Below are 12415 nucleotides of genomic sequence, written 5' to 3'. Positions count from 1 at the left end.
ACTTCAGTTTTGATTGGTAATATTTTAACGTGACACGCAGGTATTTTCTCTTGTTTCAGTCTGCGCGCCAAAGCTGTTGGGAGGCTGGGTCGTGAGCGCTGGTGAGATAAATAAGAACCATCTATTGTCAGGCGCCCCTCCCCCTCCCCCCCCCCCCCCCCCCTTAGTCTGGTTTTTAATTGGAAACGAGTTGCCATTCAATAGGGATAAAGACGAAAATGGTCTCACTTGAGAGTTGTCCGGATTAAGACAGCAGTGAATATTCATACTAAGTGATCTAAGATATTCATGGTGTTATATGAAACAAAGACATTGTATTTGTGGCTTTTACTTTTGTTTTACAGTATGGTGGCCATATCCATGACAGCTCTGTCTGAGTTAAAATCTTGATCCAGGGTAACCCTGCGTCGACCTGAACTTCAGTTGCATCGGTACAGTAATACTCATTATATTGACAATCGAAATGGATTAAAATTATTGCCGTTCTAAAATTGTTTTAATCAATGCTATTATAGCTAGGTTGTAAGATAAAACGAAACTCAAGTTCCTAGAAACCACGTTTCAAAATCTGACTTTCTAGAATACCTTTAGGCTCATGCCCTCCACCAAGCACTGATACTTGAAGCTGATTAGCTGAGGCGTATTGCAGCTATGACGCGCCATAGGGGACAAAAATACTTGTGTGAATTTGTGTACAACTTGTGTGAATTTATACACAACTTATCCTTGTCGAAGATAACTTCCTACAATACATTTACAACTTTGCTGTTAGGTCTACGACTTTTAGCTTCATTTACTTGACTTCTAATAAAATATGTGCAACTTGTTTGTCAAACAAACCACCTATCGATCTATTCACACAACTTTTAACTTGTAGACATCAAGGTTGTTTTGCAATTTACGACGTGTTGTTTACATGTTTGACTTACGGTAGTTTTTATAACTCACCTACGAAATACACGGCTTAGCATTGTTTGAGTACAAATAACTATGAAATATAGAACTTCATCCACGTTTTCGTCCTTCTTGTTATCGATTTCATATCGTCACGAACGATTGGTTTCACCAAATCCCATCATTCTTTGCGCGACTTACAGAAAAGGAAAATGGCGGCTGAGACGGAACTGGAAAGAGCTATTTTCACTCTCCCATCTTTGCCGTGTGAAATGGAACGCCATCATTTAACTGACAACATCAATATGTGTGGATTGTTTGCAAGAAGAGGGGAGGAATTTGTAGGCTTACTGAGAGTGTTTGCGTCGTTGCTAGCAATAAAAGGGGGTGGTAGGCCTACACGACTTTTACTTCAAGCCAAATTGTTGCTTATTCCAATAAAGTTTTTTTTTCTCTGCTGGGTAGATTATGCTCTGGAAGGTTCTACATTTTCACTGAGCAAATGTGATTTTAGCCGCATGTTTCACACTGAGAGGTCATGACACATCGATTCACTGTAGTTATTGTTTCTGATCGGCAGGATTTGCCCTCTGATACAAGCGCATTTTCCTTGACCTCTTTTGAAGCGTAAAGCCTTTTTATTACGGCTGAATAAAGTTTCCAGTTTTCTGCAAACTGCCCTCTAGATCTGAATAACTAAGGATTTTCTTTAGTCCGTGAATGTAATGTTTTTCTGCAACACTGTATCACGCTGGGCCCAGCGCGTTAGTAGCTGTTAGTTTTCTCTGCAGACTGTTATATTATCACGGATAGTGATTTGCAGATCCCAAATTATAAGAATGAAGTGTAGCTTAAACTGAAGCTACATCAACTTACTATGGAGAATTGAATTGTGACTCAGTAAAGTCCAGCTTGGTGTTTTTTTAAAGATAGTGTGAGTCTTTTGACTGGAGCGCGTAGTTCCTCCCTTGGTAATAGCTGTGAATAAGCTTAACAGTCTTTAAACTGTTTTGTTATTGCCACTTTGCGATCAGTGCTTAAATTTTCACGAAATGCTTTCCAAAAAAACACACCTCTAGCTTGAAGCAGAAAAGGATCGAAATACACACTCCGTAATTGGTTACGCTCAGAGGCCAATAGGAAAACAAGAATTTCGATCCGCCACGTGGGTATTTATGGTAAAGTTCAAAGCTCAATAGACAGAACGGCTGTACCGTTCTCGCCACGACAAAGTACAACTAAAGTTGCGCTTGTAAAAGCAACTAAGCACAAACCCAACCCGGCAACTGATGAGGTTCGTGTGGAGAACCGAAACCATGGTCTTGCCTGATCACAAAGTGGTCAGGTTGCTTCTTCTTTGTTTATAAACTATGGACTGGAAATGTCTGTGACTGATACATCACAGAAAGAAGTAGTCTACTGGACAAACTTGAAGAGGGTGATTCTGTTATGGCTGACAAGAGGTTCAACATCAGAGATCTGCTTACAAGAAAGAAAGTTGCACTTAATATCCCACCACTTTGCACAGATATAACAGCATCCATGACTTGTTGCTCGTAAAAAGGATCTTTCTACCTAAACAGAAGAAGTTTCTTTGGAATATTTTTTTATATTATAGGGTTAAGTTGAACTGTTCAAAGATAAAGATAGTCTCTACTAACTTCCAAACATGTCTACATAGCAAGGGTGGATCCAGAAAATTCAGAAAAAGCTGGTGTGGGGCAGTGGTTTGCCACTTCTACCCATCCAATGATTCAGTATAGGTTTTGTTTGGAAAAAAGGTTTCCAAAAAAGCAAGTAATTTACTATCAGTACCTTTTGAATTGGCATTTACTTCATTCAAAATCCTTTTTTCTCCTCTTACACAGGAAAGCAACTTTCTAAAAGGCAGTAAAATCTACCCGTACCATTGCAAGTGTTCGGATCCACGGGAGGGAACTTCCTTCTTCAAATGCTACCCATTGCAGACAATATTCTAAGTGTTTGTGCTGCTCTGTGGAATTTGCTACCACCACTGGCCAAATGACTGACGCATTTGTCCAGAGAGCAGAAAAGTACACCAAGTTATTGCGGCGTGGACGTGATTGCAACGTAGTGTATGTAAATGGTAAATGAAACATGTATTAAAAGTATCCAGAGACAGATCAATAAAATTATGTGTTATCTAATCCAGCACAGACAAAAACACTATTTAAGCACCTTCACTTTTACAATCAGCATCTAACGGCAGTCACTCTATAATGACTTAAGTATGTCATGATGGAATAGTTCCTGAACTATATACTCCACAAACAAGTTTCTCAGCTTTTGGAGAATTTCATTCCACAAATCACTATCAAACTTAACGTTTACAATCAATATTCCTTTGAGGGTATAAATAACTAGATCACAGCGATGAATCCCTGTTATCCTCATCAGTCCCTGGATTTGGTAGTTCCATTTGTTTTCTTTTTTAATTTCATACTTGCCATTCACAAGCATGAGGCTCTCCACAGCTGCAACATGTGGAGGGAGATTTCTTTTTGCATACATGCTTTTAACTTGAATTAACTTCTTTTGGCAGCAAGTGCAAATCCTTATACCATCAGGACTGGTTCCCACGAAGGGCCATAATGTGTTTACAATGAGTCCACTTTTTTCTATTGACAACGTCTCAAGATTTTTGTTCTGTTTTTTATGTAAAGACCAAGTGCTCGCTTATCTTTTTCATGCCCCCATGTCAACTGTCGTGGCATGGCATCTTCAGCAATTGGAGCCATAGCATCCCTTAACATTAATAGTCTGTTGTCTCATATTGACGAACTTAGAGTTTTTATGTCCTCTTCAAAAGTTGATATTTTACATATCAACGAGTCAAAATTAGACTCTACAGTACGTGATGACGAAGTTTACATACCTGGCTTTGAAATAGTCAGAAAAGATCGTAAAATTAACGGAAGGAATGGAGGTGGAGTATGTACATACGTACGCACTAATCTGAACTATCGAATACGTAATGATTTAAATAATGATCTTTTAGAGTGTCTTTTTGTTGAAATCAGTAAGCCACGAAGTACACCATTTCTGGTCGGTACTTGGTATCGACCCCCAAGTTCTCCACCCAATTTATTTAGCGAATTTGAGAATGTTATTGCTAAAATTGACGCGGAAAATAAGGAATTATATTTACTCGGTGATATCAACTGCAATTTGTTGCCTGAAGCAATTACAGTCAATTCTTCCCATCTGATAAACATTTTCGATATATATGGTCTTAGTCAGTTAATCACTGAACCAACACGTGTCAGCCAGAACTCAAAAACATTAATTGATTTATGTATAACGAACTCCCCAGAGAAGATTACAAATTCCGGTGTCATTCACCTTGGCATAAGTGATCACTCTCTTGTTTTTTTGTCACGTAAGACTCAATACTGCCGTATTGGCCCTCGCGTGATTGAAACACGGCAATTTAAACACTTTAACAGAGGAAAATTCTTAAGTGACCTCAATCAACTACCTTGGGCCAATGTTGATTTGTATTCTGATCCCAATGAAATGTGGCATGTATGGAAAGAAATGTTTCTTGGCTGCGTCGATAAACACGCACCACTTAAATCCAAAAGAATTCGGAAAAAACGATCTCCATGGATTACTAGAGAGTTACTGAGCAAAATCCGAAAACGAGATTTCCTTAAAAAGAAGGCAATCTCCTCCAATAACCCGGCTATATGGGATCAATTTAGGTGTGCAAGAAATCAGGCAAATAACGCAATTAAACTCGCAAAAAAACTGTATGTTTCTGACAACCTGGAAGCCAACAAAGGTAATTTGCGCAAAACATGGAATGTTATCAACGAGCTAACTTCACGTAACAGTGGTAAGTCAACGAATATTTTGGAGATCAAGGTAGATGATAAAATAGCAAGTAACCCTTTGGACATTGCGGAAACTATTAACGATCACTTTACAAACGTTGCGCAAGTATTAGCACAAGATATTCCTGTTGTCGATGTTAATCCTGAGTCTTTTTTAAAGCCCACTGATCATTCGTTTTCTCTGCAAATTCCGAGTGTTGATATTGTTTCTAACGTTTTGTCGAAAATTGATGAAAAGAAAGCCACCGGTCTTGATATGATTCCGAGTAAATTGTTGAAAATGGCTGCTAATATCGTCGCACCCTCTCTTACCTCAATATTCTCAAAGTCTATTCTCACTGGGATATATCCAAACGATTGGAAAACAGCCAAAGTGACTCCACTTTTTAAAAAGGGCATTAAATCGGACCCTAACAACTACAGACCAATATCTGTAATCCCAATAATTTCGAAAGTTTTTGAAAGAATTGTTTATAATCAACTTTTCCAGTATCTAGATGATAATAAATTGCTACTAGGTTGCCAATCAGGGTTCCGTTCTCTACATAGTACGCTCACGGCTTTGCTTGAGGCAACAAATGCTTGGTCAGTAAACATCGACAATGGCCTTCTAAATGGCGTTGTCTTTATTGACCTTACTAAAGCATTCGACACCATTGATCATGAGATCATCTTGCGTAAGATGTCATACTTGGGTGTCGATCAGGCAGCTATAAAATGGTTCTCGTCGTACTTAAGTGGCCGAACCCAAAGATGTAATGTCAGTGGCAAACTATCATCTGCTCGTACCCTCAGTTGCGGCGTGCCGCAGGGTAGCATATTGGGTCCTTTGCTATTTTTAATTTACATTAATGATCTTCCCAACTCCCTGCGGGGCGCCGTACCAAGAATGTTTGCCGATGACACCAACCTTACGTTATCTGCTAAGACGTTAACAGAGCTTAAGCTAGCTCTAACCCCTGAATTAAATAACCTTAGCTGTTGGCTGAAAGCTAACAAGCTCAGTCTAAATGTTGCTAAAACAGAGCTAATGATTATTGGATCAAGACAAAGACTATCTGCCCAATGTGACGATGTAGAAATCAGAATTGATGACCAAATTATCAAGAGAGTCGATCATACCAAATCCTTGGGTCTTACCATAGATGCTCAACTCTCTTGGGGTAAACACGTTGAAGAGATTTGCAAGAAAGTCTCTTCAGCTATAGGCGCCCTAAAACGTGTGCGGCCCTTTATATCCAAAGAAACTGCAATTCAAATTTATAACGCTTTAATTATGCCTCATTTTGATTACTGCAGCCCCGTCTGGGACTGTTTGAGTGGTTACTTGAGTGATAAGCTCCAAAAATTACAGAATCGTGCAGCCAGAGTTATTACTAAATCACCCTTTGATGCGAGCTCAAACCACCTTCTCTCCACCCTCAGCTGGGAGAGGCTATCTCTTCGACGAAAGAAACAAAAAGCCTTAATGATGTATAAAACCATGAATGACCTTGCTCCAGAATATCTACAAAGTCTTTTCTCTCAGCGTCACTCTGCTTACAACTTAAGAAACTCTGAGGGAAGGCTGACCCTGTCCAAACCAAGCACCAATTATTTGAAACGAAGCTTCTCTTACAGCGGGGCCATGTTATGGAATAACTTGCCCAAAAACTTAAAAAACGCTGCATCCGTTGAGCATTTTAAGCGAAATATCAAGAAGGTAGCTGATATATCGGATTCCCACACGGCAATCATGTAAAGCAGTTGTAATTAGTTTTAGTTTTTAACTTAAGCTTAACTGATGATTTTCCGTGTTTAAATAAAGATTTACATTACATTACATACATTGGACAGTAATTCATGAGATGCTTAATAGTATTTCTTCTGTCTGTGCTCTCTCTAAGGTGGCACACAGTGTAAAATGAGGAAGCTGTAATTCTTCCTGCTATTTGATCAAATCAAAATTGAGACTGGGATTGATAGACAGTTTTCTTGATGATCATTTCTGCTTGCTCTTCATTAAATGGAATAGACTCAAGGAATTCAATTGCAAGTTATTTAGAAACTGTAGGCATTACTTTATCAGTATTAACAGAAAGAAACACTTTGGCATAATCATTCATTGAATATACAGTGGAACCCCGCCTTACGACCACCCCGTTTATAAGACCACCTCGTTATTACGACCATATTCTTTCAAACCAAACGTAACAACCATTGAGTCATTTTATTATTTTGAAGATCCCGTTAATGCGACCACCTCGTTATTACGACCAGGATTTTATGGCCCAACGGTGGTGGCCTTAACGGGGTTCCACTGTACATGTACAATTTGAACACTTTCTTCTTTACCGACATTAACATCACTGCTGATGAAAGCTCTGACTTCTTCCTCTGTTTGCCTGGGTTCTTTGGTTGAAGATAAAAAAGGCAGAGCTGAAGAGCTAGGACATGTTTCCAGCAACCCAGCTTTAAAATCTTGTTCCAGTCCAGTCACATTATAACGAATACAAATTGGATTAAAATCTCTTGGGTGAATTGCGTCTTTCAATGTCACACCATAACTACCACTCGTTTGAAGGTCCTGAATGGGCAAACTTCCCTCATTTCTCTTTCCTCTCTTTTTCCACATGCACTGTCCTGATGTACATGATTGGAGATCATTAAATCTCACATTTGCTTCCAGATCAAACAATGCTGCAGCTATGTGCCGGCAACCTCTATCTGCCCTGTTTAAAGGAGGACCAATATGACCAATATGTATCTCACATTGTTCACACTGATAGACTGTAAAGTAGCCAATAACTTCAGTTACTAGGCTCACAGATCCTGAATTTGAACTACTGTTTTAATACTTAGTGCTGAAGTCATAAATGATCCAGAAGGTTTGAGACTTAAAATAATGCATCTATTGATTTAGATCTTCAATTCAGGAGGCATCTACCTTTTACTCATGTTACAACTGCTACCAGGGAAATATAAACCTTCGAATCTGAATAAAACAAAACCTGTCACAGAGAAAAACAACTGAAAAGACCAAAAGTTTTGATTCTCAAACGTATTTTTATGGAATATCAAGCACATAGGCAGGCTTCAGAAATCAAAAGAAGAGAATACATACCCTCCTTTGCATAAGCAGTAGGCTAAATTGACACTTCCATCCTTCTTTAAAATGAAAAACCTTCTGTATTTTGCTGAACCATCATCAGTCTTGGATTTTTCAGTTGGCTTTACAGCAAACTTAAAATAACTGTAATTACTATTGTGTTGAGGTGGGTGATACCAAAGTTCTTCCACATGTCCATCAAAAAATAATTTGTACCCCAATAGAGATTTGTAACTTTTAAGGCTTTCGCTGTTGTATACGGGATGTTTTCCCACCAGGTAATTAAAAAGATCAGGGAATCTAAAGTCCGGTACGTTAGTAAAGTTTTTGGTCTATTGGGAAAAAACACGGTTTTCGTTATCCAACGGATTTGCGAGATCTCCCTTACCGGTTTTCAGTTGCTCTTTCATAGAAATTCTTGGATCGACTGGTGCTTCTTCTTCAGCAATTTTTGGGATCTCTTCACTTTTCTCACAAAGTTCTACCAGTTCAACCTTACGTTTTCCTGAGCTTTGAATGCCCCTTTGTTTTAAGTATTCTTTTAACCAAGGAACCGGTTTACAGCCAAAACTGCCTGCAACAGAGTCAGCCATCTTGTGTCCTCTATGCCTCGCTTACATGCGACTACCTAGTTCTCAGGAGTGCGCGGTCAAAAATATCGAAATCGATGACAAGTAGGACGAAAATGTGGAAAGAGGTTCTATATTTCATAGAGTAATTTGTACTCAAACAATGCTAAGTCGTGCATTTCGTAGGTGAGTTATAAAAACTACCGTAAGTTAAACATGTAAACAACACGTCGTAAATTGCAAAACAACCTTGATGTCTACAAGTTAAAAGTTGTGTGAATAGGTCGATAAGTGGTTTGTTTGACAAACAAGTTGTACATATTTTGTTAGAAGTCAAGTAAATGAAGCTGAAAGTCGTAGACCTAACAGCAAAGTTGTAAATGTATTGTAGGAAGTTATCTTCGACAAGGATAAGTCGTATATAAATCCACACAAGTTGTACACAAATTCACACAAGTATTTTTGTCCCCTATGGCGCGTCATATGCAGCACACGACATACGTCATCCGTAGTCTTGGGCGTGAAGAAAGCTCTTGGTTTGTTGGAGTCGTTTTCACAGAACAACCTTCCCATGGATTTTTTATACTCTTCCTGTCCCTCTAGAGCTACTAACAGGTTTGGTGATTCTTTCAACAAAGCTTTGATCTCATGATCAGCTTTTTTCTTGGGGAAGTTCATACTTCACAGGTCGCTTCCTAGAAGGAAAACACAAGCAGGCTGATCTCTCAAAATATTGGTATACTATGGGCGTTTTCTCATCTAGGGACACAACTGACAACAATGTAATCTTGTTGTGGTTTAACTCAAGGAAGGACTGCCTGGTTCTCAGAACAGTTTCACAAATATGAACAGGTGTTTTTTTTCCTTGCAGATACTACTAAAAAAGTAGATGTCATTCATCCATGCTTATTCTTGCATTTGCTCTGTTCAGCTAAAACAAATTCGGCTATTTTGTCATGGTCTTCGGATAGCCGTGAACTCTTTCTCCATTTTCTTGAATGCATTAATGACAAAAACAGCTAGGCTGCCGCGCCCCTGCGTAGAAACGATTGTACAAATGAGGCAAAATATAGTTAACCTGAGATCAGGCTCTATTTTCGTTTCGCTCTGAAAATTACATTCCGGCGGGCAAGGCGAAACGAAAAGAGAACCTGATACAGACCTTTAACGAAATGTCTGCCGCCCATTTTTTTGATTGATTAACATTTGCCGAATCAGCCAATCAGAATTACTTCCGTTGCTTGTTTTTCTAGTATGCAAATTTTTTACGCGTGGGAAAAATTCAGACTGGCTGACTTAAAAAATAGCTTTTACCTGTTAATCAAAATGCACCTTGTTAGCGGTCAACAACTTGCAGAGGGATTCAACTCCGCGATACACTCACTTTCCGTAAATAAAGCAAATCCTGAGAAGATATGAACAACCACATGAATTTTCTGAATTTCCATGGCACAAATTAAGGCATATTTTCCTACCATAAGACCATAAAACAATAAAAAAGACAGCAAAATCGATCCTTCTCTCCACCGACGACGGATCATTCACGAAAACAACCACGCGAGGAATAAGCGCTTTCAACTTCCGGCGTTTCCGACAGCCAATCAGATCTTGTGGCATTGTTCTAACAGCCAATCAGCGTTACGGCCAAAATCTGGCCGTAACGAGCACAAACTTGTAATAGTTTGTATCAGGCCCAATTTCAGCGGTGGCCGTTAGAGAGAATGTATGAGAACCGCTCAAATTGGGCCTGATCTCAGGTTAAAATATAGTATGCGCTTTTGACCAAGCGTTGGGTCAAGATGGCTAAATACCTTTTTGCGTTTTTATAGACAGAGACGAAGTGGACATCAACACCTAAAATCGCAGTAAGAACGAGGCAAATACCCTTGATAGCCATCTTGACCGAAAAAGGTGGGTCAATAAATAATTTACTATATTGCCAGGGTTCTATCTAGGGTATCTGAGGGATAGAAGCCTTCCCCCCCAAAAATTCCCAGCTTCCCCCCCCTCCCCAAAAAAAAAAAAATATCGGAGCCAAGTGTAACATTGTCAGAACGTGATCACGACTAAAAAATAAAATAAAATACCACTGTAACATTTCTCAAAATTGGGTCTCAAAATGCACCAGATTGTATCTCAGCGCATATTCATTTCAAAAAATTTCCGGGGAAGCATGCCTCCGGACCCCCCTAGGAAGCTCGTGGCCTTCGGCCTTTCGGGACTTCCCCCCCAAAACGATAAATCCTAGATAGAACCCTGATTGCCAAAAAGAGAAATTTTTTGCGGGACCAATGCGTGAAACGCCCGAGCGGGGAAGATGGGCCCATCTTATCCGCTCAGATAGCAAATCAGAACACAGGTCTCGCAACTTGCAAATTGTCGGCTTTCACATCAAACTAAAGAAATCATGGATTCTTCCAAGATTTACTCTCATGAAGTATTGGAGCAGTTAAAGATTCTAAATATTAATACAAATTTTCACTTCGAAAGGGTTCTTCGTTTTGTTATAAAATACGCTTGAATTGCTAAGCCTTTGAGTACCGCGGCATTTACATTAATATTTAATGGCGGTCGTGAGAGCTGTGGTGTAGGTTAAATGAGGGTTTTCTATCTGAACAGTTATTGTACTAGTAAGAAAAAGTATCGAGAGATGACCCTAACGCATCAGTGACAGATGTTTCCGTTGGTTTACGGCCGCCATGTTGGTGTCCATCGGAATGGGCGTCAAAAATTAAATCGAAATTAAAATGTCTAAATACAAAGCTCTATATTTAAAATTTGAGTAAATGACTTATTCGAATATCTCGCATATGGAAAGTTGCACTGACCTGAATCTTGGAGAGGACTTTTGCATATTAACTTCCTTTCATTCCCCAGATTCTGGACTTTGATTTTTAATTCAGTTTTGATGGCGTGAACAGTAAAACTGGATCAGCAACTGCAGCAATATGTTCAGTGTTTGTGGCCTGCATCGCAGACGCTCTAAACCGCCTGAATTACGTAGCTTGTATTGCTGGTTTTCAGTGTCACGCCATTCAAAATAGATTAAACTGATAAAAATCAAAACCGTTCAATAGATTAAGTCCAGAATCTGGGAAATGAAAGACCGTGAATATGCATAGACTCTCGCCAAGATTCGGGTCAGAGGAATATTTCGTATACAAGATATCCAAAGAAATGTTTCACCCAAATTTATCGAGATTTAGCTAGATTTGTATGAAGTCGCCTTGCTGGTGCCCATCCGTATGGGCACCAACATTGCGGACGGAAACCAACAGAAACATCTGTTACCGAGTTTTGCTACAAAAGCGTGAGCTTATTCCTTGAGGAACTTATGAACATTAAAGTAATACTTTTTCCGTGTTTAGATAGCAAAATTCACCGAAATAAGTCACTTTTTTTAACCTACAGAACAGCTCTCCCGGCCTTCATGTAAATGCCGCGTCACGCAAAAGCTTTAGATGATGCGTGGGCCGTACCATAACTTTCTTATGTGTTTATTTATCATTATGTGGTGTGGTTTCTTCATTATGTGGTGTGGTTTCTTCATTAATGTCTTGTGGTTACTTCATTATGTCTCGTGGTTTCTTCATTATGTCTTGTGGTTACTTCATTATGTCTTGTGGTTACTTCATTATGTCTCGTGGTTACTTCATTATGTCTCGTGGTTACTTCATTATGTCTCGTGGTTACTTCATTATGTCTTGTAGTTACTTCATTATGTCTTCTGGTTACTTCATTATGTCTTGTAGTTACTTCATTATGTCTCGTGGTTACTTCATTATGTCTTGTAGTTACTTCATAATGTCTTGTGGTTACTTTATTATGTCTTGTAGTTACTTCATTATGTCTTGTAGTTACTTCATTATGTCTTGTGGTTACTTCATTATGTCTTGTAGTTACTTCATTATGTCTTGTAGTTACTTCATTACTTCATTATGTATTGTGGTTTCTTCATTATGTCGTTTGTTCATTATGTGATGTGGTTCCGTCTTTATGTTTTGTTG

The 12415-nt window shown here is 39.0% G+C and overlaps 2 protein-coding genes across 2 annotated transcripts in view; both read right to left on the bottom strand.

Moving 5' to 3' along the window:
• The window catches only part of LOC140947981 (uncharacterized), a 177113-nt gene that overhangs the window by 52241 nt on the left and 112457 nt on the right, over positions 1-12415 (bottom strand). The window lies entirely within an intron of this gene.
• Positions 3086-8432, bottom strand: LOC140947980 (uncharacterized). The gene is made up of 4 exons (XM_073397210.1): positions 8206-8432; positions 7855-8088; positions 7063-7462; positions 3086-3561 (listed from the first exon to the last, which is right to left on the bottom strand). The coding sequence occupies exons 1-4, from the start codon at positions 8430-8432 to the stop codon at positions 3130-3132; spliced, it is 1293 nt and encodes a 430-aa protein (XP_073253311.1). The 3' UTR covers positions 3086-3129.

This window comes from Porites lutea, chromosome 9 (genome assembly GCF_958299795.1).
Source record: "Porites lutea chromosome 9, jaPorLute2.1, whole genome shotgun sequence".
Taxonomy (NCBI): domain Eukaryota; kingdom Metazoa; phylum Cnidaria; class Anthozoa; order Scleractinia; family Poritidae; genus Porites; species Porites lutea.
This window is presented reverse-complemented; position numbering and strand designations above follow the sequence as displayed.